We start from the raw sequence: 27,558 nt of genomic DNA on the forward strand, positions 1-27,558 counted from the left end.
GCTTTTTATTTCTTTCATCACATTCCCTGTGGGTCAGAAGTTTACATACACTCAATTAGTATTTGCCTTTAAATTGTTTAAATGTAGAATTGCCTTTAAATTGTTTAACTTGGGTCAAACATTTTGTGTAGCCTTCCACAAGTTTCCCACAATAAGTTGGGTAAATTTTGGCCCATTCCTCTTGACAGAGATGGTGTAACTGAGTCAGGTTTGTAAGCCTCCTTGCTCGCACACGCCTTTTCAGTTCTGCCCACACGTTTTATATGGGATTGAGGTCAGGGCTTTGTGATGGCCACTCCAATACCTTGACTTTGTTGTACTTAAGCCATTTTGCCACAACTTTGGAAGTATGCTTGGGGTCATTGTCCATTTGGAAGACCCATTTGCGACCAAGCTTTAACTTCCTGACTTGATGTCTTGAGATGTTGCTTCAATATATCCACATAATTTCCCTTCCTCACGATGCTATCTATTTTGGGAAGTGCACCAGTCCCTTCTGCAGCAAATCACCCCCACAACATGATGCTGCCACGGTTGGGATGGTGTTCTTCGGCTTGCAATCCTCCCCCTTTTTCCTCCAAACATATAGCCAAAGAGTTCTATTTTTGTTTAATCAGACCAGAGGACATTTCTCCAAAGTATGATCTTTGTCCCCATGTACAGTTGCAAACCGTAGTCTGGCTTTTTTTATGGGGGTTTTGGAGCAGTGGGTTTTTCCTTGCCGAGTGGCCTTTCAGGTTATGTCAATATAGGACTTGTTTTACTGTGGATATAGATACTTCTGTACCTGTTTCCTCCAGCATCTTCACAAGGTCCTTTGCTGTTGTTCTGGGATTGATTTTCACTTTTTCACCAAAGAACGTTCATCTCTAGGAGACAGAACGCGTCTCCTTCCTGAGCGGAATGACGGCTGCATGGTCCCATGGTGTTTATACTTGCGTACTATTGCTTGTACAGATGAATGTGGTACCTTCAGGCATTTGGAAATTGCTCCCAAGGATGAACCATACTTGTGAAGGTCTACAGTTTTTTTTTTCTGAGGTCTTGGCTGATTTCTTTTGATTTTCCCATGATGTCTAGCGAAGAGGCACTGAGTTTGAAGGTAGGCCTTGAAATACATCCACAGGTACACCTCCAATTGACTCAAATGATGACAATTAGCCTATCAAAGTTTTTAAAGCCATGAAATAATTTTCTGGAATTTTCCAAGCTGTTTTAAGACACAGTCAACTTGGTGTATGGCAACTTCAGACCCACTGGAATTGTGATTAAGTGAAATAATCTGTCTGTAAACAATTGTTGGAAAAATTACTTGTGCTGTTTCATTCACATGTTTTCAAGTACTTTTTTAAAGGTTGTACTGATTATGATGAGTTTATGCTAAGCTAATGCCCAGCCATGTGTGGCGCCATGTTTGTTGGCATCATACTATGCATTCTGGTTGTCACGTGAACGTCTGTCAGACCAACGTTGTTATTATAAAACTAGGTGAATTGATGGTTCACGCATCTTTCGTGTAAACTTCCAGAAGCGAATGATGGTAGACGATGACACCCCCTTCAACCTGCATACTGCAAACAGACCCAACTCATCTTGTAACCTCTTATCTTTGGTTGATGCGAAAAAACAAACATGGCGGCACACACAAACTACCCATTGTCGAATTATTTCGATTTTTGTGTTTTACTCAATTATTTCCATCACTGGTGAGGTCACTCATTATATGAGGAATTGTAAATAGTCATTACTATTACCTATTTCTTATTATGGTTTCTGTCAGCCTAGAGCTAGTTAAATATGAGCGCTTGTGTTAGGTTACTCTTTCCTCAGCGTTATGAATAATGTAGCCTACATTTTCCAGTTTGAGAATTGTGTTACGCTCTCGCTACTTCTGTCAATGTCTGGACATTGCACCCAAAAATAAACTGCTCACATTGTGGACATAACATAGTATAAACTGTGTTTGTGCTAAATATTTCTGTGGCCAGCTCAAACGCTGACTGTTGTGTCAATCGTAACTGGACATTCTAAATAAGTGTTCTAATCACACCCGTTTGAGCGTATCGCTGCAGGGACCACTGTAGAATGTGTTTGTGTGTTCGTACGTGTCAAAGGGTTAAGAGCTGTATCAGTGAGATGCTTCAAGTACCAGGCAGTTCCACATAGAGGTTGAGTGTCTGTCTATAGCTCTGATGAGAAGTGAGCCAGCCGCCAGCGATAGGGCTGCTTATGGGATCCGAGATCCCTAAAACTGTAGCTAACTTAAACCTTTGCCATTGATCTCTCCTCGGAGCTCCTGTGTTGTTGTTTTTTTCTAGCAGAAGATAAGGCTGTAATGTCTTGCTATGGATGGATGGGCGTCTGCCATGGGGAAATGTCATTTCCCAGGAGCGATGTGCTGTGACTAAGCCCTAAGAGAAGGCAGGGGGCCAGAGCAAAAAGAAAATGGGCCAGAAGATAACCTCACTGTTTATGGACTACGGAGACAGAGCGATTCTCTCATGGCCAAGGATTGGTTGTTGTTTCTCTCTCGCTCCCGCTTGAAGTTCTTCCATCCCACCGTTTGTCTAAAATGTGCTTCTCTTCGATAGAATTTTCTCACTCTGACAGATATATTCCTGTATCCTAGTTTTTTGGTAAATAAGTAACCATTTTCAACCTATTTCTTGAGGGTCATTAATTTGAAAAAAGTCCCAAGCAATTTATTTTCACATTTTTGTTTACCTTTTGTTGCTAAAGATTTGAACATATTGATTTAAACTTGTACATTGGCTTTGACTTGCCGTTTTAATGTATAAAAAAGAATGGCATAGATTGGCGCTATCAGAAGAAAACTGTCTCACTCTAATGGAAGTAGTTTTAGCCCATACATTATTGAACAAGAGAGCAGTTATTTTTTTTATATAATAAATTACCATGGAATTCGGTCTTTCTATCTCGTTCTTCAATTACATCTTTCCCTTTTGAAGGAGATGAACGTCACTTTCATATGGTTTCTCTTCTGTTATTGTAAGAAAAGAAAAAACCTGATGCCTCATACTGAATAATCTCTCTCTCTCTCGCTCTGTCTCCATCCCTAGGATATACTCAACAACCTGGACAACCTGGAGTCTGGGTGTGACCTGGATGACGATGACCTCATGCTGGACGATGACCTCCCTGCGCATGGCTCCTTGCACAGTGGTGAGTGTGGTTTGTCTCTAGACACTGATGTCAGCACCGTTTTTGATCAAGGTTAGGTTAGGTGGAGGGTAAGCTGACCCTAGATCTGTGCCAACGGGCAACTTAGTTCTACCAGGGGACTGAACAAGGAAAAGGGGACTGAACAAGGAGAGTGCTGTGCTGTCAGACTACACAGGAATGCACCTCACAGTCTAAGCGTCATGTGTTGCATGGCATTAATATTTGCATAAGGCCATGTCAAGCCTCCCAATCTGCCCTCCTTCCTGTTTGACTGACATAGTTGGAGTGAGGTGGTCATCACCCCTGTAAAAGGGAGAGGAGTCCTATAGCAGGATTCCTTATAGGCATGAAACCCGTACAGGTAAGAGAAGGCCTTAGTTTTCTATTTTGTACTGTACACTCCCGTGACAGGAAAACCCCCAAACATCAACAGCACTTTCAGTCTTCCCCTTGTAGCCGCCCGATCAAGGCTCTTCAGTCATCTCCAGCCTCCTGCCTGCCAGTGAGTTCACACAGACAGACTAGGACGGTGTAGTTTTCAAAGCAACCAATTCACGCTCTTCCTCAGGTTATTTATTTGAAGATCTGTTTGTGTGCCATAGCCGTCTCGTTTTGAACCGTAATCGTGGGTGAAAGAAGAATGCGTGTCTTCAGGGAACCCAGACACAACAGAGGCTTAAGCAATGCAGAGAGGGATGAGTTCATAGTTGCCTTGCTTAGTACTGTCTATCTCGTCTCTCTCTTTGTCTCTGGTAGCAGCATGTCGAGTGTGGGAGGATTGACTTGTTCTCTCCCGCAGATCTTATTTTTTCATCTCTATTTTGCCTTGTTTTCATCCCACTTAGCCTGGGAAGCTGAGAGAATTCTGTGGTGTTAAAAGATTAAATCCGATCATTTCCGTAAAGCTTTACTTTAAGTTCTGTTGTTTGTAGAGTTGTGCGTGCGTGTGTGTGTGTGAGAGAGAGAGAGAGAAACCCCTCAGAGACAAGCTGAGTCTCAGACATCAGATTGGTTTATATGCTTATTTCTTCTGAACACACTGGTTATATAGTATGTACTTTAGGACTTTGAGTATGGGGAGGAACTGAGAAATATAAAGTAGCATCATTCCTTTAGTGTGTGTGGGTGTGTGTGTGTGTGAGAATTCTTATTACATTTCTTTTTTTTTTGTGCGTGTCGAATTGTCAGTTGGCGAGCCATCCCTTCAGTTGGCGAGCCATCCCTTGGCACATTAAACAAAAAAAAGGGGGGTTGACAGGTTTTGAAAGCCAAGAAAGAATTAGTGTGAAAGACGGCCCAATAAAATTGAATTGTATTTGTCAAATGCTCCGAATACAACAGGTGTAGATCTTACAGTGAAATGCTTACTTACAAGCCCTTAACCAACAGTGCAGTTCAAGAAAGAATCATCAAAAAGTAACACAATAAAATAACAATAACAAGGCTATATACAGGGGGTACCAGTACTGAGTTAATGTGTGGGGGTACAGGTTAGTCTAGGTAATGTGTAAAGTGGCTATGCATAGATAATAAACAGTGAGTAGCAGCAGTGTAAAAACAAAGGGGGGGGGGGGGCAGGCAATCTATACGTACAGTGCCTTGCAAAAGTATTCATACCCCTTGGATTTCTTCAAATGTTATTGTTACAAAGTTGGATTCAAATAGATGTAATTTTTTGGGGGTCAAAAGTTTTGTGGAAGATTTAAAATGAAAAATAGAAATGAAATAAGCATTATCCTCCTTGAGCTTATACATGTTAAAAACACTTTTGGCAGCAATTACAGCTATGAGTCTTCTTGGGTAAGTCACTGAATTGTGCAATATTAGCCCATTATTATTTTTATAGTTCTTGGGGATCATGGCTAAACAGCAATTTGAGTCTTGCCACTGATTTTCAAGCAGATTTAAGACAAAACTGTAACTTGGCTACTCAGGAACATTCACTGTCTTGGTAAGCAACTCCAGTGTAGATTTGGCCTTGTGTTGTAGGTTATTGTCCTGCTGATAATGGTGAGCAATTAGTGCTTTTTGAGGTCAGTTCGGTTTCTTTTCGATTATACATTTTTTTCACGGTTTTAGATTTTTGTTTCGATCATTTAAACAAAATGTTTAAATGACCTATGCATTATGAGGGTTGAATGCTGTAACACAGAATAAAAGTGCCATGATGGTATTGTGACTGCTCATTACTGCTTATCACTTATTAACAATCATTTATTCACATTACTTTACTTTAATAAAATATTTCATTTGTTGTGTATATTACATTTGTTTTATTTGAAGACTTTATTATTTCATTCCAAGTCATCTCATCTCTATAGAGCTGCTGCCTATGCTGTCTGACAAAATCACTATTTTAGCAGATCTTCAAAGTGAATAAGGCATACTTGTATGACTGCTGAATACCAACTATTGATCACTTAGATCATGCATTTTCAGATAGAGGTACCTTGAGAAGCAACTGCTCTCTGTCCCTTGATCACACATTCCTCTATCTCTAATACCGTATGTAGCAGGCGAAAAAGAAACACAGACCGGAAATATTTTCAGGCCTGTTAGAAGCTACAACTCCCTACTTTATTGCACAGTTCGGGCTTGATCTGATTGATCTCTAGAGAAACTGCAGTGCAATGTGCACTTTGAGCTCATAGAAAAATCCCCCGTAAAAATGGAATTCAAATAATTGAACCAACTTTGGTCAATTGGTTGTTTCAAAAACGAAAAATAACTGACATTTCAGTTAATCGCTCAGCATACCTGCTGAAAGGTGAATTCTTCTCCCAGTGTCTGGTGTAAAGCAGACTGAAGCAGGTTTCCCTCTAGGATTTTCTGTATATTTCAATCAATTTTATTCCCACTTTGTAGCACAATAAAATGTGCAGAAATCCAAGGGGTCTGAATACTTTTGCAAGGCACTATATGTGCATTTTGGTATAGGCCTATGCCTAGAACGAAATAATACATTTAATTAGAGGTGGTCGTTTTTTATTTTATTCCAGGCTTTATCAAAAGAATTGGCAAACCGGAACATACAATTGACGAACAAACATTTTTCCTTGTCGCTCAGCCACATAATACCTGGTGGGCTTTCTGGAATAGAGACAAGCGTGTATCGTAGTAAGAAGCAATAAAGGATAAAGTGATTTTTACTCTCTGCCTCTTCGAGGTCACAGTAATTACAAAGTCTCCCCTCTTCCATTTCACCACAGTTCCCACCTGTTTCAGTACACAGGGTCAATATCCCTGATCTTACCTGTGCACACAGTGACCACCTGTTTCAGTACACAGGGTCAATATCCCTGATCTTACCTGTGCACACAGTGACCACCTGTTTCAGTACACAGGGTCAATATCCCTGATCTTACCTGTGCACACAGTGACCACCTGCGTTCAGGTAGGTTGTACATAACATATCTCTCACACCTGAAATCGTCCACCTTAATCAAACAAAAAGTTAAACATGTGGGTTTACGATAATCTCCTCCACCCATTTCATTTCAGTTGTTTTTTAATTACATCTAGTTTCCCTTCATTCAATTTTGTATGGATGGTCACAGTTACTGTTTAAAAAGGTCAGATATGTCGGATCCCCAGAGCCCCTATAGAGAGATCCCAGTGAAACACTTTGCTGGCTATTCTAGCAATTGGCATATCCAACAGTCTATTTCAAAGTCTCATCATACACGCCTTCCATCTCACCTCACAGGCTTCCCAGCCAATGTTTTTGTTTTTCCTTGAACTCCTCCAAGAGCACTACTTGCTGAATTTGCCATGGAAGATGTGCCTTACAGAAAGGTCATAGGTCAACCAAAATAAAGACCCAAATATTTCGAATTTGAAATGAAAGAGTAGTATTTATTTGATTAACAAAAAAAGGAGTTGTTTCTGCTGGGTTTCTGTACTGCACTTTGAGATATCAGCTGATGTACGAAGGGCTATATAAATACATTTGATTTGAATTGCTAGTAAACTCAAAACAGAAAAACCTCTCTTAGTACCTGGGATTCTAAAATGCATTATGTGTGTTTTATTCTGATTGATCATGCTTTTCCATCTTTTGCACTCAATTGGCTAACATTTTCTGCAGGTCTTGTTCAGTTATATCGGAGGATATTAGCATCATATCTTATGCCAACATTTAACGGTTGAATTTATTTATTTAGCCAAATCGTGTGTGTGTGTGTGTGTGTGTGTGAGGTCCTCCTTTGACTCCATGCCTTTGTCTGCTTGTCTCCTGCTGTAGATACTGATGGGATGTCCCATCTGACCCACTGGAGAAGACAGCTCTGTTGGAATGCAGAGGATCACCTCCACAATGACAACCGGTGAGCTGCTGGATGGCATTATGAGACAAAATTCGTTTTTCAGGTAAAAGTGCTGAAAACAAAAGAAGATGGAGAACAACCTATAGGATGATAAATACCGGTGTTTTGGTGTGGTATGGTAGCTTTCCAGGAACTGGGTGGGAGTTCAAACCTACAGGAGTGTAGCTCTCCAGGAACAGGGTTTGAGTTCAATCCTACAGGAGGGTAGCTCTCCAGGAACAGGGTGGGAGTTCAAACCTACAGGAGTGTAGCTCTCCAGGAACAGGGTGGGAGAGCCCTACGTTGTTCCTCCATTTCCACATCCCTAATGGAGAGATTGAGCTAGGTCAATGTGAATTATGTATGTGTGCACTGCTGACATGTGGGAGACAGCCACTCGTGCCTTGGTAAGCGGATAACATGTCTTGTCCTCCTGCCTGCCACTCGGCTGTCACAGGCTTCCTCCCGTGGGGACTCTGATTCACCCCCGTCTCACGTGCAGTGACTGACTGTCTCCTCTCTCCCCATCTTACTCTGACTGCCCCCCCCCCTCTCTCGTGTTCTCTCGGTCTTTCGGCCTCCCTGTCCCTCTACCTCTCCAGTAGTGACGTTGGGTTCCAGCCATATGATGGGTACCAGGGCACAGGCTTGTCAGGCCTTCATCAGGCTGTGGAGCTGGACGAGCTGACTCTGAAACACATGGCGGAGGACTGCTGCTCTGTCAAGACCCAGCTAGAACACCTGAAGCTACTGCTGCAGGTCGGTCATACACACACACACACACACACACCGCTTCTGCTACACTCATACTCTGAGCACACACACACACGGTGGACAATGCACTTAAATGCAATCAATCCAACAATCACACTATTTCCATGCATTGTTGGGATTCAAACACACTGACTCACTGATTTCCACTGTTAGTGTTTTTATGTCTATACTAGGGATGCGACTCATACTGAGCTCTAATTTTAGAGTCATATGATCCTTTGTTTCTTGGCGAGTCCGATCCAGGCTGGAATTATTATTAGCTGTGTATTGTCAGTCAACAGGCTCCGTTGATGACCTACACTTTTCCCCTCAACGTCTAAGGTGTATTTGCACAGTCACGGATGCTTTTAAACAGTGGGCTGCACAGACAATGTCCAATTGGCTGTGTTGCTTTCTGCAGGAGAAGCTTTAGTTCTCTCTGCTGTGTTTCTGAAGAATGATGCTCAATAGTCACTGTTGTTGCGCGCTGTCCCTATTGATTTTCCATTTATCTCCCTCCTCCCCAAAGTCCCCAGAGGATGCAGGGGGGCCACATACTGTATGTGTTTCAAATGGCAGTCCCTTGATGCACTACAGGGCCCATATGGGTCAAAACGGGTACCATTTTGTTACGCAGACACTGTGTTTGTACATATCTGCTAGGTTTAGCTGGGACATAGTATCTTAGCCGGTGAGTTTAGTATTTTTTATTTGATTTAACTTTTATTTAACTAGGCAACTCCATTAAGAACAAATTCTTATTCACAATGACAACCCACTGTTCCCCGGTAGGCCAACTGCCTTGTGCAGGGACAGAACCACAGATTTGTACCTTTCGGTTACTGGCCCAACGCTCTAACCACTAGTTTACCTGCCGGCCCAAGAGAGTAGGAGAGTGATTGGCACCAATATCATCTTCTGTGACATTTTGGGATATGTTCTCTATGCTGTGTCTGTAACAGTAGGCTCAGTGCAGTGACATACTGCTGAGCTGGATTTTTTAAAATTACACAATCAACCTTTTGACTGCTTCTGGGAAACAATTAATTTCCCCGAAATGATCCCCGGCCTCTCCGACTATATAGCCATGCTAAATATTATTTTATTAGATCAACAAAGCACCTTAGACAGAGCCATCGATAACTTGACTCTCTCCCAGCTTGGACACAAGGGATGATACGCGTTCCGAATGGCAACATATTCCCCATTTAGTGCACTTCTGGGTCCTGGTCAAAGCCTTCTGGGTCCTGGTCAAAGCCTTCTGGGTCCTGGTCAAAGCCTTCTGGGTCCTGGTCAAAGCCTTCTGGGTCCTGGTCAAAGCCTTATTGGTCATGGTCAAAGCCTTATTGGTCCTGGTCAAAGCCTTATTGGTCATGGTCAAAGCCTTATTGGTCCTGGTCAAAGCCTTCTGGGTCCTGGTCAAAGCCTTCTGGGTCCTGGTCAAAGCCTTCTGGGTCCTGGTCAAAGCCTTATTGGTCCTGGTCAAAGCCTTATTGGTCCTGGTCAAAGCCTTCTGGGTCCTGGTCAAGCCTTCTGGGTCCTGGTCAAAGCCTTATTGGTCCTGGTCAAAGCCTTATTGGTCCTGGTCAAAGCCTTCTGGTTCCTGGTCAAAGCCTTCTGGGTCCTGGTCGAAGCCTTCTGAGTCCTGGTCAAAGCCTTCTGAGTCCTGGTCAAAGCCTTCTGGGTCCTGGTCAAAGCCTTCTGGGTCCTGGTCAAAGCCTTATTGGTCCTGGTCAAAGCCTTATTGGTCCTGGTCAAAGCCTTCTGGGTCCTGGTCAAGCCTTCTGGGTCCTGGTCAAAGCCTTCTGGGTCCTGGTCAAAGCCTTCTGGGTCCTGATCAAAGCCTTCTGAGTCCTGGTCAAAGCCTTCTGGGTCCTGGTCAAAGCCTTATTGGTCCTGGACAGAGCCTTATTGGTCCTGGACAGAGCCTTATTGGTCCTGGTCAAGCCTTCTGGGTCCTGGTCAAAGCCTTCTGGGTCCTGGTCAAAGCCTTATTGGTCCTGGTCAAAGCCTTATTGGTCCTGGTCAAAGCCTTATTGGTCCTGGTCAAAGCCTTCTGGGTCCTGGTCAAGCCTTCTGGGTCCTGGTCAAAGCCTTCTGGGTCCTGGTCAAAGCCTTCTGGGTCCTGGTCAAAGCCTTCTGGGTCCTGGTCAAAGCCTTCTGGGTCCTGGTCAAAGCCTTCTGGGTCCTGGTCAAAGCCTTCTGGGTCCTGGTCAAAGCCTTCTGGGTCCTGATCAAAGCCTTCTGAGTCCTGGTCAAAGCCTTCTGGGTCCTGGTCAAAGCCTTATTGGTCCTGGACAGAGCCTTATTGGTCCTGGACAGAGCCTTATTGGTCCTGGTCAAAGCCTTCTGGGTCCTGGTCAAAGCCTTATTGGTCCTGGTCAAAGCCTTATTGGTCCTGGTCAAAGCCTTATTGGTCCTGGTCAAAGCCTTATTGGTCCTGGTCAAAGCCTTATTGGTCCTGGTCAAAGCCTTATTGGTCCTGGTCAAAGCCTTATTGGTCCTGGTCAAAGCCTTCTGGGTCCTGGTCAAAGCCTTCTGGGTCCTGGTCAAAGCCTTCTGGGTCCTGGTCAAAGCCTTCTGGGTCCTGGTCAAAGCCTTCTGGGTCCTGGTCAAAGCCTTCTGGGTCCTGGTCAAAGCCTTCTGGGTCCTGGTCAAAGCCTTCTGGGTCCTGGTCAATGCCTTCTGGGTCCTGGTCAAAGCCTTATTGGTCCTGGTCAAAGCCTTATTGGTCCTGGTCAAAGCCTTATTGGTCCTGGTCAAAGCCTTATTGGTCCTGGTCAAAGCCTTATTGGTCCTGGTCAAAGCCTTATTGGTCCTGGTCAAAGCCTTCTGGGTCCTGGTCAAAGCCTTCTGGGTCCTGGTCAAAGCCTTTTTGGTCCTGGTCAAAGCCTTGTTGGTCCTGGTCAAAGCCTTCTGGGTCCTGGTCAAAGCCTTCTGGGTCCTGGTCAAAGCCTTCAGGGTCCTGGTCAAAGCCTTCAGGGTCCTGGTCAAAGCCTTCAGGGTCCTGGTCAAAGCCTTCTGGGTCCTGGTCAAAGCCTTATTGGTCCTGGTCAAAGCCTTCTGGGTCCTGGTCAAAGCCTTGTTGGTCCTGGTCAAAGCCTTGTTGGTCCTGGTCAAAGCCTTGTTGGTCCTGGTCAAAGCCTTGTTGGTCCTGGTCAAAGCCTTCAGGGTCCTGGTCAAAGCCTTCAGGGTCCTGGTCAAAGCCTTCTGGGTCCTGGTCAAAGCCTTCTGGGTCCTGGTCAAAGCCTTATTGGTCCTGGTCAAAGCCTTATTGGTCCTGGTCAAAGCCTTCTGGGTCCTGGTCAAAGCCTTCTGGGTCCTGGTCAAAGCCTTCTGGGTCCTGGTCAAAGCCTTCTGGGTCCTGGTCAAAGCCTTCTGGGTCCTGGTCAAAGCCTTATGGGTCCTGGTCAAAGCCTTATTGGTCCTGGTCAAAGCCTTATTGGTCCTGGTCAAAGCCTTATTGGTCCTGGTCAAAGCCTTATTGGTCCTGGTCAAAGCCTTACTGGTCCTGGTCAAAGCCTTATGGGTCCTGGTCAAAGCCTTCTGGGTCCTGGTCAAAGCCTTATTGGTCCTGGTCAAAGCCTTATTGGTCCTGGTCAAAGCCTTATTGGTCCTGGTCAAAGCCTTATTGGTCCTGGTCAAAGCCTTCTGGGTCCTGGTCAAAGCCTTCTGGGTCCTGGTCAAAGCCTTCTGGGTCCTGGTCAAAGCCTTCTGGGTCCTGGTCAAAGCCTTCTGGGTCCTGGTCAAAGCCTTCTGGGTCCTGGTCAAAGCCTTCTGGGTCCTGGTCAAAGCCTTCTGGGTCCTGGTCAAAGCCTTCTGGGTCCTGGTCAAAGCCTTCTGGGTCCTGGTCAAAGCCTTATTGGTCCTGGTCAAAGCCTTATTGGTCCTGGTCAAAGCCTTATTGGTCCTGGTCAAGCCTTCTGGGTCCTGGTCAAAGCCTTATTGGTCCTGGACAGAGCCTTATTGGTCCTGGTCAAGCCTTCTGGGTCCTGGTCAAAGCCTTCTGGGTCCTGGTCAGAGCCTTATTGGTCCTGGTCAAGCCTTATGGGAACTGGTCGAAAGAAGTGCACTATATAGGGAATAGGGTGCCATTTGAGTACTTCCAAGTATCTCTTTGCATCCAAGCAGTGGTTCTGTTGTTGTCCCACTGCAGTCCCATAGGGCTATTGTCAACACTGTTGTCATCACTCGCATCATAGATTTGCACAGCCCCATCCACCTCCCACAGACAATTCATATCTCTGTGTGCCAATCTGACAGAATCAATGATGACAGCGGGCGATTCCCCAACGCTCCAGCAACTGAGGCTGTGGGAATGATGATGCCAAAGGCTAATAATGCGTGTCTCTGTCAGTGAGGAATGGGAGATTATTTGTTTACTCATGGCTTGTTTCCTGTTTTCCTGTTTATACTGTTTAGTGCCTTCAGAAAGTGTTCACACACCGTGACTTTTTCCAAATGTTTGAAATGCATTCATTTGAGATTGAGTCAGTGGCCTAAAAACAATACCACGTAATGTCAAAGTGGAATTATGTTTTTAGAATTTTTGACAAATGAATTAATATCCCTTTGAGCATGGTGAAGTTATTAATAACAGTTTGGATGGTCTATCAATACATCCAGTCACTACAAAGATAAAGGTGTCCTTTCTCAATTGCCGGAGAGGAAGGAAACCGCTAGGAATTTCACCATGAGGCCAAAGGGAGTTTTGTGGCTGTTTTTGGAGAAAACTGAAGATGGATCAGCAACATTGTAGTTACTCCACAATACTAAACTAAATGACAGCGTGAAAAGAAAAAATATTCCAAAACATGCCTCATGTTTGCAATAGGCACTAAAGTAAAACTGCAAAAAAATGTGGCAAAGAAATTAACTTTGTCCTTAATACAAAGCATTATGTTTGCAGTAAATCCAACACCGCACAGCACTGAGACCCACCTTCAAATTTTCAAGCATGGTGGTGGCTGCGCCATGGTATGGGTATGCTTGTCTTTGGCAAGGACTAGGGTAACAATACAGACAAACAATGAGCAGTGAGCACATGCAGAACAACATAGGACAAGCAACACGTAGCATGCAAACAGAGAAACATAGGACAAGCAACACGTAGCATGCAAACAGAGAAACATAGGACAAGCAACACGTAGCATGCAAACAGAGAAACATAGGACAAGCAACACGTAGCACGCAGACAGAGAAACATAGGACAAGCAACACGTAGCACGCAGACAAACATTCCGACAAGCATCACGTAGCACGCAGACAAACATATGACAAGCAACACGCAGACAGAGAAATAGCACAAAAAGCAACTAAGTGTTTCCACACCTCACAAGCTACAGACAACATGGAAAGCGGCAATACACAGCTTGGGATTATGTTCACAAGCCTGATTGGCCTTTAGCCATGTCTTCATTTTTTTGTGAAGGTGTGATAGTTGGTGAAGTTGTGTGTCTGATGGCAGTGTGTTCCAGACATGGGAAGCTCTCACAAAGAAAACAGATTGACTAAAGGTGCTTTTCCTTAAGGGAACTATACAGTCACCTCTCATGGCAGAACTTGTGGATCTGCTGTCAACGGTTTGGGTTTTCTTTGTAACACAAGTACTACGTGGAGGGGAAGTCAGGCCATCTTAGATCCACACCCTCTGAGGGAGCTGAGCTGAGCTCCATTGTTGAGCTCCAGGCAGTGTGTATTTTTATTTATTTGAATTAGGCAAGTCAGTTAAGAACAAATTCTTATTTACAATGACGGACAAATTGAAGAGCAGCTTTCAGACTCCCTTCTACTTATGCACTGAGACGACTGGGATTTGAGAGGATGAGGTATTGGAGGGAAATAACGGGTTCAGACAGAGCTGGAGACAGACGGCCCCTTTTCTGACTTTTCTACACTGATCCCTTTCGTATTGCTATACAGTATCATCCTCCTCTCCACTCCTCTTCAATAGGAAGTGTCGCACAAAACACTTCATCACTCTATGATCAGACGTGTAGTAACTCTTTGGTGCTTGTTGAAATGTGGATAGCGCGACATCTTGTGTGTCAGAATATCTTTATTGAAAGCCTGATTGACACTAAAAGAGCTCTTTGAATGTGTAGCGGCTGCAGCCCATGCCATTGCTAATGCACAAGATATTCCTTTTCTCTCTGTCAGATGAAACGTTGCCATGGAAATGGCACAATCTCAATGTTGGCACAAAGATGAACGATAACCTAGGGTGTGTTCGTAAATTCCCTCTGGCTATCTACTCCGATTTCAGAGCACTCTTGTCTGAGTGTGCCAGAGCGCAGAATAACTGATGAATTTGCGAACGCTCAACACCCGTTTAATAAAGGTTCTATAACATATGAATGAATGTCACTTTGAAATATCCCCTCTAACCACAACCGAGAGGGAGAGAGACGGACAATTCTACAAAAGATACAAACTTTTCACCAGCGATCAAGACGACACTCTGAAATATAAATATTGATTGCAGTTGTTCCCGAATGAGTGAGCGTTCATGTGTAAAGAATTAGCATTTCAATTGTTATAATCATTAACTGCAGTGACTTCTTAGTCGACCCCCACTCCCCCTTTTGTCTAACAAGCCGCCATGCCGGTTTAGTCCACTAGGGCACATTCTCCTATCATTTCATGTAACCACATTTACAGTGTTTGTTTGTTTGTTTATGCATTTCTGTGAACTACCTAGTTAGTAATAAATAAATGATTTAAGACAATTGATGTATGGATGACTCATAGTGAAGACTGGGTTCGTGCAGATAACCAACAACTTACGACATTTGGAATGAGACTAACGTGAGGTAAATAATTAATTAATTTGAAGACTAATTGATCAGATAGAATATCTGAAAAGTTATTTTAGGAAATTACAACTTTCTAATCTGAATATTTTTCCTTGGTGCCCCGACTTCCTAGTTAATTAGTTACGTGATTAATCAGTTGATCGCGCAGTAACTAATTACAGAGAATCTTTGATTAAAAACTATCAGTCTTCAGTTAATGATAGTAAAGACAGACAGTTCTATCAAACGGAGGATGTTCTGTAAAAACAGCCCAAGTCACTGGGTCTACATAAAGTGCACCTAATGCCTTCAAACTGACTCTCAGTGGCTTACTGAGCAGTGTGTGAGCACTCTAAGTGCTTTTGTTAGCAAGACATGCTAAAACCACTCCTGGCATAGTTAGGCCCAACCCAGGGGGTGGAGTGGAGGTGGTAGGAGTTTGGAGAGTTTATTCAGTTGAGTGTGTGCAAGAGTCACAAAGATACAAGCACAGCTATTATAATGCTGGGACACAGTCCCTGCTGTTGACGAGCCAGCCTTCTGTTATAAGCCCTGCCCCAGCCAAACAATTGCTCTTTATAGCCACAATAAACATCTCAAAGGTATACGTCAGTTGACTAAATAAATATAAAATGTATATGTTATTCATGGCAGACCCTCTCCCCTCTCCCTCTGGAACATGAGTGACAAGCCTAACATGAGTGAATCCTGTATGTTTTGGTGGTGTTGTCTAGGTGGAGGTTGGTAGTGAGATGGACAACACTCTGGATACATTGAGTCCAGAATCCAGAGAGGACCCCATTCGAGCTCGACAGGTAAGGCCCATTGTTTAAACACACACACACACACACACACACACACACACTGGACGACAATAGAAAATGTACTGTCAAACAAACCCCATGTAGACAGTGGATTTGGTCCATATTATAGTTATTTGTCCAAGGCTGTTTATCCTGATGTTACCAGTACCATCTTCTGTTTGTGTACACATGGCCTTAGTGGTTTGGTTTGTTTATTGTTTGTGTACATACCCTGTTTGTGTACGCTGTGGGAAATAGTACATTCTCCATTCTCTGGGTATCTTTGTCACTGTGTCAGCGCTAGGTCTGTTTGTGTGTGGCTGCTTGTTTTGGTATATTACCTTTTTGAACCTGGAATCCATTGTGTGTCTTTTGTGAGCGTTTGCAATTGCCTGCATGTTCTGGGCACATTGCTTCTCTTTACCTCGAATCTCCCTTTTTAAATGACTCAAACAAGGGGTAGTCTGTTCTGTTCCTTCTCCTCTCGATGTCACAATGCCCCTGCCTCTCTGTCTCAACCAGCTTAGCGTAGCATGTCTGTCTGGGAGAGGGAAAGCTAAGCCGAGAAAGAAAGAGAGTGAGATGGGCGAGAGAGAGTGGGTAAGAGCGAGAGGGGGTGGGGGTGGGGAGGAGAGGTGCTGGCATGACACCAACGAGGGCGAGCAAGATTAACCTGAACCACAAAGACCCTAACAACACGGTCCAACCCACAGCTCTCATCCCCCTCCCTGGGGGCCAGCAGAACCCTTCTGTACGACAGCAGCTCAGCTCAGTTTATTGACATGGATGGAGAAGGCTCCAAACCAGAGGCTCCCTATGACTGGATTGCCTAGCATGCACTCACACCACACGGCGTTGGAGCAGGAGCCAACATGCATTTATAATACATTTATACATTCAGTATATAGCCATGTATGTACTAATATGTTGGTCATGCATGAACTGTGTGTTTGTCTGGCTGGGCTGGAGTGTAGGGAGTGTAGGGACCAAGGAGGGGAGTGGGCAATGGGTAGCGGCCAAAGGAAGCCCGGCTGGGCTGGGAGCACATCAGAATGTCTGGGCCTGGGGCTTCCGCTCCGTCTTTGGCTGAGGCACATTAAAGTTGCATGGCCAGGGCCCCACTGTGGCGCTGAGCCTTTGATGTGCTGCCTTGACCCGGGCCCAGCTTATTATCTCTCCCCTCCTGACAGGTGTGTTGTGCATCTCCCTCTGTATTTCATCCTCTGGCCTTCCAAACATGCTCTTTCTCTCTCTTTCTCTCCCCCTTTCGTTCTCTCCCCCCTTCTCTCACCCCCCTCTCGCTCACTCGCTCTCTCTCTCACTCACACTCCCTTGCTCTCCCCTCTTGCTCTCTCTTCCCCTTCTCTCTCTCGCCACTCATCTCTCTCTATCCCCTATCTCTCTCTCATCTCTCTCTCTCTCACAATCTTGTCTCTCCCCTCTCGCTCCGTCATATCTGTCTGTGCATCTCCCTTTGTCTTTCATCCTCTGGCTTTCCAAACATGCTCTTTCTCTTGCGCTCTCCACACTCGCTCCCTTGCTCTCTCACACTCACTCCCTTGCGCACTCACACTCTCGCACGCTCCCTCGCGTGCTCTCTCACACTCCCGCGCTCTCTCTCTCTCCCTTCTCGCTCTCTTTCTCTCCTTTGCCCCTCTCTCTCCTCATCTCTCTCACAATCTTTCTGTCTCTCCCCTCTTGCTCTGTCATCTCTGTCTGTGCATCTCCCTCTGTCTTTCATCCTTGACTTTCTAAACATGCTCTTGCTCTCTCTCCCCCTTCTCTCTCGCTCTCTCTCCCCCCTCTTTCACAATCTTTCCATCTCCTCCCTCTCGCTCTGTCATCTGTCTATCCTCTCTCACTCTCTCTCCCCCCTCTTTCACAATCTTTCCATCTCTCCCCTCTCGCTCTGTCATCTGTCTATCCTCTCTCTCTCTCTCTCTCTCTCTCTCTCTCTCACACTCTCTCTCTCTCTCACTCTCTCCCCTGTCTTTCCCCGCTCTCTCTTCTCTCCTCTATTTCTCTCTCTCCCCTCTCATTCACGGGCTCAGTCTGTCTCTCCCTCCTGCAATGAGACATCCCAACATCCCAGCCAGGTTTGTGACTCTGACCTGTGATTGGTCGATGGACACCCCCCCCCCCCCCCCCCCCCCCCCCCCCCTGTGTATTTTGGGGCTAGACTTAGTGTTCCCTGCCGTCCTCTGGAGAATTCACAAATTGCATTCTGGCTCAGATCTTGGCAGCCCTGTGGCGGACGGGTGGAGATGTGTGTTTAAGGCCAGTAGGGGTCAAATAAAACTGTGTGGCTGTACTAAGATGTGTCTTCTCTGTGTTTTACAGGTAGAGGAGCTGTTGAAGGAGGTGCAGGAGCTGAGAGAGGAGCTGAGAAGTAAAGATAGGATCATTGCTCAGCTCACCAAGCATGTGGTATGTACTTATTAGCAGTGTTGTAGAACTCAAGACCACGGGTCTTGTCTTAGTCTCAGATCCTTTACTCGGTCTCGCAATGATCATTGAAATAAAATAAATAATAGAAAATAGATGCCTATTTCTAATTATTTTAGTATTCAAAGGTAAAATAAATAGTTAGTGTACACCTTCCTAAAATTGAGTTGCACCCCCATTTGCCCTCAGAATAGCCTCAATTCGTCGGGGCATGGACTCTGCAAGGTATTGAAAGCGTTCCACAGGGATGCTGGCCCATGTTGACTCCAATGCTTCCCACAGTTGTGTTACGTAGGCTGGATGTCCTTTGGGTGGTGGACCATTCTTGATGTAAATGTGAAACTGTTGAGCTTGAAATCCCCAGCAGTGTTTCCGTTCTTGCCACAAACCGGTGGGCCTTATACCTACTACCACACCCCGTTCAAAGGCACTTAAATTGTTTGTCTTGTCCATTCACCCTCTGAATGGCACATACACAATCCATGTCTCAATTGTCTCCAGGCTTAAAAATCCTTCTTTAATCTGTCTCCTTCCCTGCATCTACACTGATTTGAAGGGGATTTAGCAAGTGACATCAATAAAGGATCATAGCTTTCACCTGGATTCACCTGGTCAGTCATTAATTTGCACAAGGCTACTAGGCTACCTTTGCCTTCTTGAAATGCAGTACCTAAACCACTATAAACTGTGCGTACGCGTGGTCTAAAGTTGGCGGGAGGATCAGCACATTCTCACGTCAAGTTCAGTTTTTACAAATGACAACTTCTGCGTGAACTGGTACATGCATATTTTGTACACTACCGTTCAGAAGTTCGGGATCACTTAGAATTGTACTTGTTTTTGAAATATATATACATATTTTTATGTCCATTAAAATAACATCAAATTGATCAAAAATACACTGTAGATATTGTTAATGTTGTAAATTACTATTGTAGCTGGAAATATCTACATAGGCGTACAGAGGCCCATTATCAGCAACCATCACTCCTGTGTTTCTGCAATTATGTTAGCACAGCTGAAAAGTGTTGTACTGAATCATTTTTAAATTTGGTATTTTTATCTATTTACAGACTGTGGTTTGTGAGCATTTGAAGAGGGGCTCTCTATTTACCCCCAGAAAACATTTCTGAATGGCTGAAGAATCCATATGTTTTTCTGAAATATTGACAAAGATTTACTCTACATTTGGAGCTTTTATTATGGTGCTGATCTGACAAAATGATAATCATGGTCTTGAATTGGACTCGCATTGCTCTGGCCTCGGTCTTGACTAGGACTCGCTTTAGGTGGTCTCCAACACAATCCTGCTTACTAGTGTGCAAAAGTTGACTTCTATTAAGTTGACACTAAGCGCAAACTCCCTTTAAGTGCAGTGCACTTCACCAGCTCCGACTTCCGACCTTTCTCATGCCAAGTCACTCTTCAAGCTAGTCACTACCACTGTGGCCCATGCACAGTACGTGCTGTCAAACCCCATGATTTTACCTCCAAACCCACAGCCACTTATGGGTCACATAGTGACATGTCACCTCTCATTAGTCTATAAGCCTCTCCTCTGCCATCCACTCACTGTGGGGATCATACATTAACTATGGTCTCCATAGGGCTCCAATGGGTGCCTGCTGTGTATATCTCTGGGCAGGGGTTGGGTCTGAGGCTGGCCATGCTGTGGTGAAGACTTCAGAACTGCAGGAGCAGCATCCAATGGTGGTTTGGGCCCAGCGTGGGAGAGGGCTGTACTTGTGTTTCCATGCCTGGATGTGTCTTCGAGAGCCTGAGCCACTCCAGCTACCTGCTACTGCCCCGGAGGTAGAGTGGGAGGAGGGCTGTTACTGTTAGACCTGTCCTCTGTGGACAGTGTGGTTCCTACTCTGGGTAGATCTTGTGCTATCATTGTTAGACCTGTCCTCTGTGGACAGTGTGGTACCTACTCTGGGTAGATCTTGTGCTATCATTGTTAGACCTGTCCTCCGTGGGCAGTGTGGTTCCTACTCTGGGTAGATCTTGTGCTATCATTGTTAGACCTGTCCTCCGTGGGCAGTGTGGTTCCTACTCTGGGTAGATCTTGTGCTATCATTGTTAGACCTGTCCTCCGTGGGCAGTGTGGTTCCTACTCTGGGTAGATCTTGTGCTATCATTGTTAGACCTGTCCTCCGTGGGCAGTGTGGTTCCTACTCTGGGTAGATCTTGTGCTATCATTGTTCGACCTGTCCTCTGTTTCTTTTTCTCTCGCTCTCTCGCTCTCTCTCTCTCTCTCTCTGTGTGTTTCTATCTCTCTGGGACCTCTTCCCCCCCCCCCCCCCCCCCCTCTTCTGTCTTTCCTCTTTCTCGGTCTGTTTCTATCTCTCTGGGATCTTTTCCATCTCTGATCAAACTGGTTGGAACGAGAAAGTTGATCTTCTGTAAATGTGTTATTGATTGAGGCTTGCTGCTTTAATCCACTCCAACATGTTGAAATTAGACTTTTATTTATTTAAAACAATTTCCCCCACAGCTTTCCTACGCTAACTTTGTGTTAATTACGTGGTGCTGTTTTGACGCTGTTTACCATGTAATTTTTTTAACTCTTTGGTCTAATATTGGTTTTTCTAGTATCCTGTAATTTCTTTATGTTTTGTTCCGATGAATCTATCCAATTATTTATTTATGACTCTAATTATTTACAGGATGTGGCCAGTTTCAAATTACCAGCATCATTTCAAATTCCCTGAAGTCTACCTTTCACATTACCAGATCACAGATATGCTATTGAAGATTCATTAGCCAACTTCTCTTTTGATATCATCATCTCTTTACAACCCTAGCTACTTCAAGCGACCCCTTCCCATTCCATAGACCATGTATTGATACATGATTTAAGACTGATATTTGTTATGACTTGAATCAACCTGGATGCATGATTCAGGTCCAGAGGAGCTGTGAAGGCAGCATGGGATGATTCATTACGCATATCTCTCTGTCTCTCTCTCCTGCTAACTTCACCTTTGAAGTTGAACTACCATATCAAACAAAGGAGCACTGTTTTATTCCAGGGAATCATGTTCCTATTGATGTATTTTCAGCATGCCATAGCTAATATTCTTTATGACTAGAATCAGCCTGGATGCATGATTCTGGTCCAGAGGAGCTGTGGATTCATTACTATTTCTTCAACACAGGAACACACATCTCTCTCACTCCTGCTACTATCGCCTTTGAAGTTGAACTGGCGTATCGATCAACAGAACACTGTTTTATTTCAGGGTATCATTCTCCTTTTGTAGTATAGTAGTTTGGTAGTATAATATGGTGTATGGTAGTATAATTTTAAATATATATATATATTTCACCTTTATTTAATAACCAGGTAGGCAAATTGAGAACAAGTTCTCATTTACAATTGCGACCTGGCCAAGATAAAGCAAAGCAGTTCGACACATACAACAACACAGAGTTACACATGGAGTAAAACAAACATACAGTCAATAATACAGTAGAAAAATATGTTTTTATACAATGTGAGCAAATGAGGTGAGATAAGGGAGGTAAAGGCAAAAAATAAAAAAAGGTCATGGTGGCAAAGTAAATACAATATAGCAAGTAAAACACTGGAATGGTAGATTTGCAGTGGAAGAATGTGCAAAGTAGAAATATAAATAATGGGGTGCAAAGGAGCTTAATAAATAAATACATACATAGAGTCGTGGGAGAGGTAGTTGTTTGGGCTAAATTATAGATGGACTATGTACAGGTGCAGTAATCTGTAAGCTGCTCTGACAGCTGGTGCTTAAAGCTAGTGAGGGAGATAAATGTTTCCAGTTTCAGAGATTTTTGTAATTCGTTCCAGTCATTGGCAGCAGAGAACTGGAAGGAGAGGCAGCCAAAGGAAGAATTGGTTTTGGGGGTGACCAGAGAGATATACCTGCTGGAGTGCGGGTGCTGCTATGGTGACCAGCGAGCTGAGATAAGGAGGGACTTTACCTAGCAGGGTCTTGTAGATGACCTGGAGCCAGTGGGTTTGGCGACGAGTATGAAGCGAGGGCCAGCCAACGAGAATACGAGAATACTATCTGCCATGACTACAAGGTCTGATAGGAATTCAGGGAACTCAGTGAGGAACGCTGTATATGGCCCAGGAGGCCTGTAAACAGAAGCTATAAAAAGTGATTGAGTAGGCTGCATAGATTTCATGACTAGAAGCTCAAAAGACGGAAACTACGTCATTGTTTTTTGTAAATTGAAATTTGCTATCATAAATGTTAGCAACACCTCCTCCTTTGCGGGATGTGCGGGGGATATGGTCACTAGTGTAACCAGGAGGTAAGGCCTCATTTAACACAGTAAATTCATCAGGCTTAAGCCATGTTTCTGTCAGGCCAATCACATCAAGATTATGATCAGTGATTAGTTCATTGACTATAACTGCCTTGGAAGTGAGGGATCTAACATTAAGTAGCCCTATTTTGAGATGCGAAGTATCACAATCTCTTTCAATAATGGCAGGAATGGAGGAGGTCTTTATTCCAGTGAGATTGCTAAGGCGAACACCACCATGTTTAGTTTTGCCCAACCTAGGTCGAGGCACAGACACGGTCTCAATGGGGATAGCTGAGCTGACTACACGGCCTGCACCCTATCCCATTGTGGAGCTAGGGGAGTTAGAGCCCTGTTTAGGTTTGTATATAAGATGAGAGCACCCCTCCAGCTAGGATGGAGTCCGTCACTCCTCAAAAGGCCAGGCTTCGTCCTGTTTGTGGATGAGTCCCAGAAAGAGGGCCAATTATCTACAAATTCTATCTTTTGGGAGGGGCAGAAAACAGTTTTCAACCAGCGATTGAGTTGAGACTCACCACCCTAATTGGGAGGGGGCCAGAGACAATTACTCGATGCCGACATCTTTCTAGCTGATATGCACGCAGAAGCTATGTTGCGCTTGGTGACCTCTGACTGTTTCATCCTAACATCGTTGGTGCCGACGTGGATAACAATATCCCTATACTCTCTACACTCGCCAGTTTTAGCTTTAGCCAGCACCATCTTCAGATTAGCCTTAACGTCGGTAGCCCTGCCCCCTGGTAAACAGTTTATGATCGCTGGATGATTCGTTTTAAGTCTAATACTGCGGGTAATGGAGTCGCCAATGACTAGGGTTTTCAATTTGTCAGAGCTAATGGTGGAAGGCTTTGGTGTCTCAGACCCCGTAACGGGAGGAGTAGAGTCCAGAGAAGGCTCTGCCTCTGTCTCCGACTCGCAGCAAGTCGGCTGAATGAGCGACACCGGTTGAGCATTCCTACAGCATTTCCTCCCAGAAGCCATGAGAAAGTTGTCCGGCTGCGGGGACTGTGTGAGGGGATTTATACTACTATCTGTACTTATTGGTGGCACAGATGCTGTTTCATCCTTTCCTACACTTAAACTACCCTTGCCTAACGATTGCGTCTGAAGCTGGGCTTGCAGCACAGCTATCCTTGCCGTAAGGCGATCGTTCTCCTGTATATTATAAGTACAGCGACTGCAATTAGAAGGCATCATGTTAATGTTACTACGTAGCTTCGGCTGGTGGAGGTCCTGACGAATCACGTCCAGATAAAGTGTCCGGAGTGAAAAAGTTTAATGAAAAAAGTCGAGCGAGAGAAAAACTAAAAATATAAACAGTAATTAAAAAGTAAAAACCGTAAAGTTGTCAGGTAGCAAAGTAAGGTTGGCAATAAAAAACACAGCAACACGTAAACAAGTCTACAAGTTGTGACTGGAAATGACGTCCGGTACAGAGAGCTGAACAGCATCAACATGTTAAATGTGCAACCAGAGGGAAAATAATTCTGTATCACCTGTACTCCACACACCCTCGCCCTCCATTTGGTAAATCCGACCACAACTCTATCCTCCTGATTCCTGCTTACACGAAACAATTAAAGAAGGAAGCACCAGTGACTCGGTTTATAAAAAAGTGGTCAGATGAAACAGATGCTAAACTACAGGACTGTTTTTCTATCACAGACTGGAACATGTTCCGGGATTCTTCCGATGGCATTGATGAGTACACCAGATCAGTCACTGGCTTTATCAATAAGTGCATTGAGGACGTCGTCCCCACAGTGACTGTACGTACATACCCCAACCAGAAGCCATGGATTACAGGCAACACTCGCACTGAGCTAAATGGAAGAGCTGCCGCTTTCAAGGTGCTGGACCCGGAAGCTTACATGAAATCCTGGTATGCCCTGCGACGAACCATTGAACAGGCAAAGCGTCAATACAGGACTAAGATTGAATCATACTACACCAGATCAGACACTCGTCTTATATGGCAGGGCTTGCAAACTATTACAGACTACAATGGGAAGCACAGCCGCTAGCTGCCCAGTGACACAAGCCTACCAGACGAGCTAAATCACTTCTATGCTTGCTTCGAGGCAAGCAACACTGAGGCATGCATGAGAGCATCAGCTGTTCCGGATGACTGTGTGATCGCGCTCTCCGTAGCTGAAGTGAGTAAGACCTTTAATTAGGTCAACATACACTAGGCTGTGGGGCCAGGACGTGTGCTCTGGGCATGTGCTGACCAACTGGCAGGTGTCGTCACTGACATTTTCAACATGTCCCTGATTGAGTCTGAAATACCAACATGTTTCAAGCAGACCACCATAGTCCCTGTGCCCAAGAACACAAAGGCAACCTGCCTAAATGACTACAGACCCGTAGCACTCACGTCCTTTGCCATGAAGTGCTTTGAAAGGTTGGTAATGGCTCACATCAACACCATTATCCCAGAAAACCTAGACCCACTCCAATTTGCATACCTCCCAAACAGATCCACAGATGATACAATCTCTATTGCACTCCATACTGTCCTTTCCACCTGGACAAAAGGAACACTTATGTGAGAATGCTATTCATTGACTACAGCTCAGCGTTCAACACCATAGTACCCTCAAGGCTCATCACTAAGCTAAGGATCCTGGGACTAAGCACCTTCCTCTGCAACTGGATCCTGGACTTCCTGACGGGCCGCCCCCAGGTGGTGAGGGTAGGTAGCAACACATCTCCCACGCTGATCCTCAACACCGGAGCCCCCAAGGGGTGCGTGCTCAGTCCCCTCCTGTACTCCCTGTTCACCCATGACTGCATGGCCAGGCACGACTCCAACACCATCACTAAGTTTGCAGACAAAATAATGGTAGGCCTGATCAACGACGAGACAGCCTATAGGGAGGAGGTCAGAGACCTGGCCGTGTGGTGCCAGAATAACAACCTATCCTAACGTAACCAAGACTAAGGAGATGATTGTGGACTACAGGAAAAGGAGGACCGAGCACGGTCACATTCTCATCAACAGGGCTGTAGTGGAGCAGGTTGAGAGCTTCAAATTCCTTGGTGTCCACATCAACAACAAACTAGAATGGTCCAAACACACCAAGACAGTCGTGAAAAGGGCACGACAAAGCCTATTCCCCCTCAGGAAACATAAAAGATTTGTCATGGGTCCTGAAATCCTCAAAAGGTTCTACAGCTGCAACATCGAGACCATCCTGACCGGTTGCGTCACTACTTCTCAACAGTTTTTACTCCCAAGCCATAAGACTCCTGAACAGGTACTCAAATGGCTACCCGGACTATTTGCATTGTGTGCCTCCCCAACCCCTCTTTTACGTTGCTGCTACTCTCTGTTTATCATATATGCATAGTCACTTTAACTCTACATTCATGTACATATGTACATACTATCTCAATTGGCCCGACCTACCAGTGCTCCTGCACATTGGCTAACCGGGCTATCTGTATTGTGTCCCACCCGCCAACCCCTCTTTTACACTACTGCTACTCTCTGTTCATCATATATGCATAGTCACTTTAACCATATCTACATGTACATACTACCTCAATCAGCCTGACTAACCGGTGTCTGTATGTAGCCTCGATACCGTATAGGTAGCCTCGCTACTGTTTTTCTCTGTTGTTTTTATTTCTTTACTTACCTATTGTTCAACCAAATAAAAATTTTGCATTATTGGTTAGAGCCTGTAAGTAAGCATTTCACTGTAAGGTCTACACCTGTTGTATTCGGTGCACGTGACAAATAAACTTTGTTTGATTTTAACTTGAACTTTGTAGGAAATCAACTAAATGTATTGAACTTAGCAGGAAATTGACTAAATGTATTGCACTTAGCAGGAAATTGACTAAATGTTTTGAACTTAGTAGGAAATCAACTAAATGATTTGAACTTAGCGGGAAATCGACTAAATATTTTTAACTTATTTGAAAATGTATTAATTTGCCCAAGTTAATCATAAGACAGGAATGCCCCTGTCTGTGTGCAGTGCTCGCCTAGGTCTCGTCTACACTTTATGTATCCGTTAGGGATTATGCTAATGCTAACCGTCTGTTTCCCAAAAATGTTCTCAATTAAATGTTAACCAAGTAGCCTAAGCCTACCTGGCAGAATATCATGATTATTTGCATCAATCCACTGGCCATTTGTTTAGCAAACTCTGCAATCACATGAGTGCTACAGAAACACTACTAACCAAACAAGGGTCTCTGGCTGGTGCACAGTGTATTAGGGTAACACCCAAAATTCTAAATGTCTTAGATTTTTCCCAGACCCCAAAAGTGGTCTCCTGATGTGGTTTAAGCATTGTTGTAGACTCAGAACATCCAATTTAGGTTGTTTTTCTATAAAAAAACTGTGATTTTTATAGTAACCCCACCTCTGTTTTATAAAACAGAGAGAACAGTATTTGGGGGGGAAACTGAACAGAATCAGGCAAAAAATTAAACAAATTTTATGTGGCCCTACTAATCAGTGACCTTCATTGATCAATCAAGTAGAAGAGAGATATGAGAACCTGCAGACACTTGGCCCTCCATGGAGTGAGGTTGACACCTGTGCTATAATGTCTTTGATGTGCGTACTCTTACCTTTGAATGGGTTTGCTATTGTGAAAGCGTATTGCTGTTTTAGATGATAGTGTTGTTCTATGGTGCTCTCAGTCCTCCCACTGGCTTTAAAGGGATAATCTACCACAAACTACCAATTCCAATGACAGTGTTAATCTGTTGCAGCTCAAGTCTACAAAACTCACAATGCAATGCTCTCTCTGGGAAAGCAAGCTGGCTAGCTAGCTACACACAATACCAAAGACAATATCAGCATGTGAAGTAGCTAGCTAGCTATCTGCTAAATCGCGTAAACAAACTGCGCTATCAATTTAGGAGTCCATTTGCAGTTCTATTGTAATAATGGCCCCTTTCCCACAGACACAGAGCGCATTGCGAGATGGTACTTGA

At 44.4% G+C, this 27,558-nt stretch overlaps 1 protein-coding gene across 4 annotated transcripts in view; it reads left to right on the forward strand.

Moving 5' to 3' along the window:
* ccser2b (coiled-coil serine-rich protein 2b) overlaps positions 1–27,558 on the forward strand; it is a 113,272-nt gene that overhangs the window by 63,065 nt on the left and 22,649 nt on the right. For 3 of the 4 annotated variants that reach the window (XM_020453500.2, XM_031799420.1, XM_031799421.1), the window contains exons 4-8: positions 3,081–3,183; positions 7,427–7,508; positions 8,090–8,246; positions 15,769–15,849; positions 18,178–18,264. In XM_020453500.2, coding sequence (XP_020309089.1) covers positions 3,081–3,183; positions 7,427–7,508; positions 8,090–8,246; positions 15,769–15,849; positions 18,178–18,264 — 510 coding nt within the window. The remainder of the gene's footprint in view (positions 1–3,080; positions 3,184–7,426; positions 7,509–8,089; positions 8,247–15,768; positions 15,850–18,177; positions 18,265–27,558) is intronic. The other variant, XM_020453501.2, reaches the window with a different exon arrangement.

The sequence above is a fragment of the Oncorhynchus kisutch genome, linkage group LG20 (genome assembly GCF_002021735.2).
Source record: "Oncorhynchus kisutch isolate 150728-3 linkage group LG20, Okis_V2, whole genome shotgun sequence".
In the NCBI taxonomy this organism is placed as follows: Eukaryota; Metazoa; Chordata; class Actinopteri; order Salmoniformes; family Salmonidae; genus Oncorhynchus; species Oncorhynchus kisutch.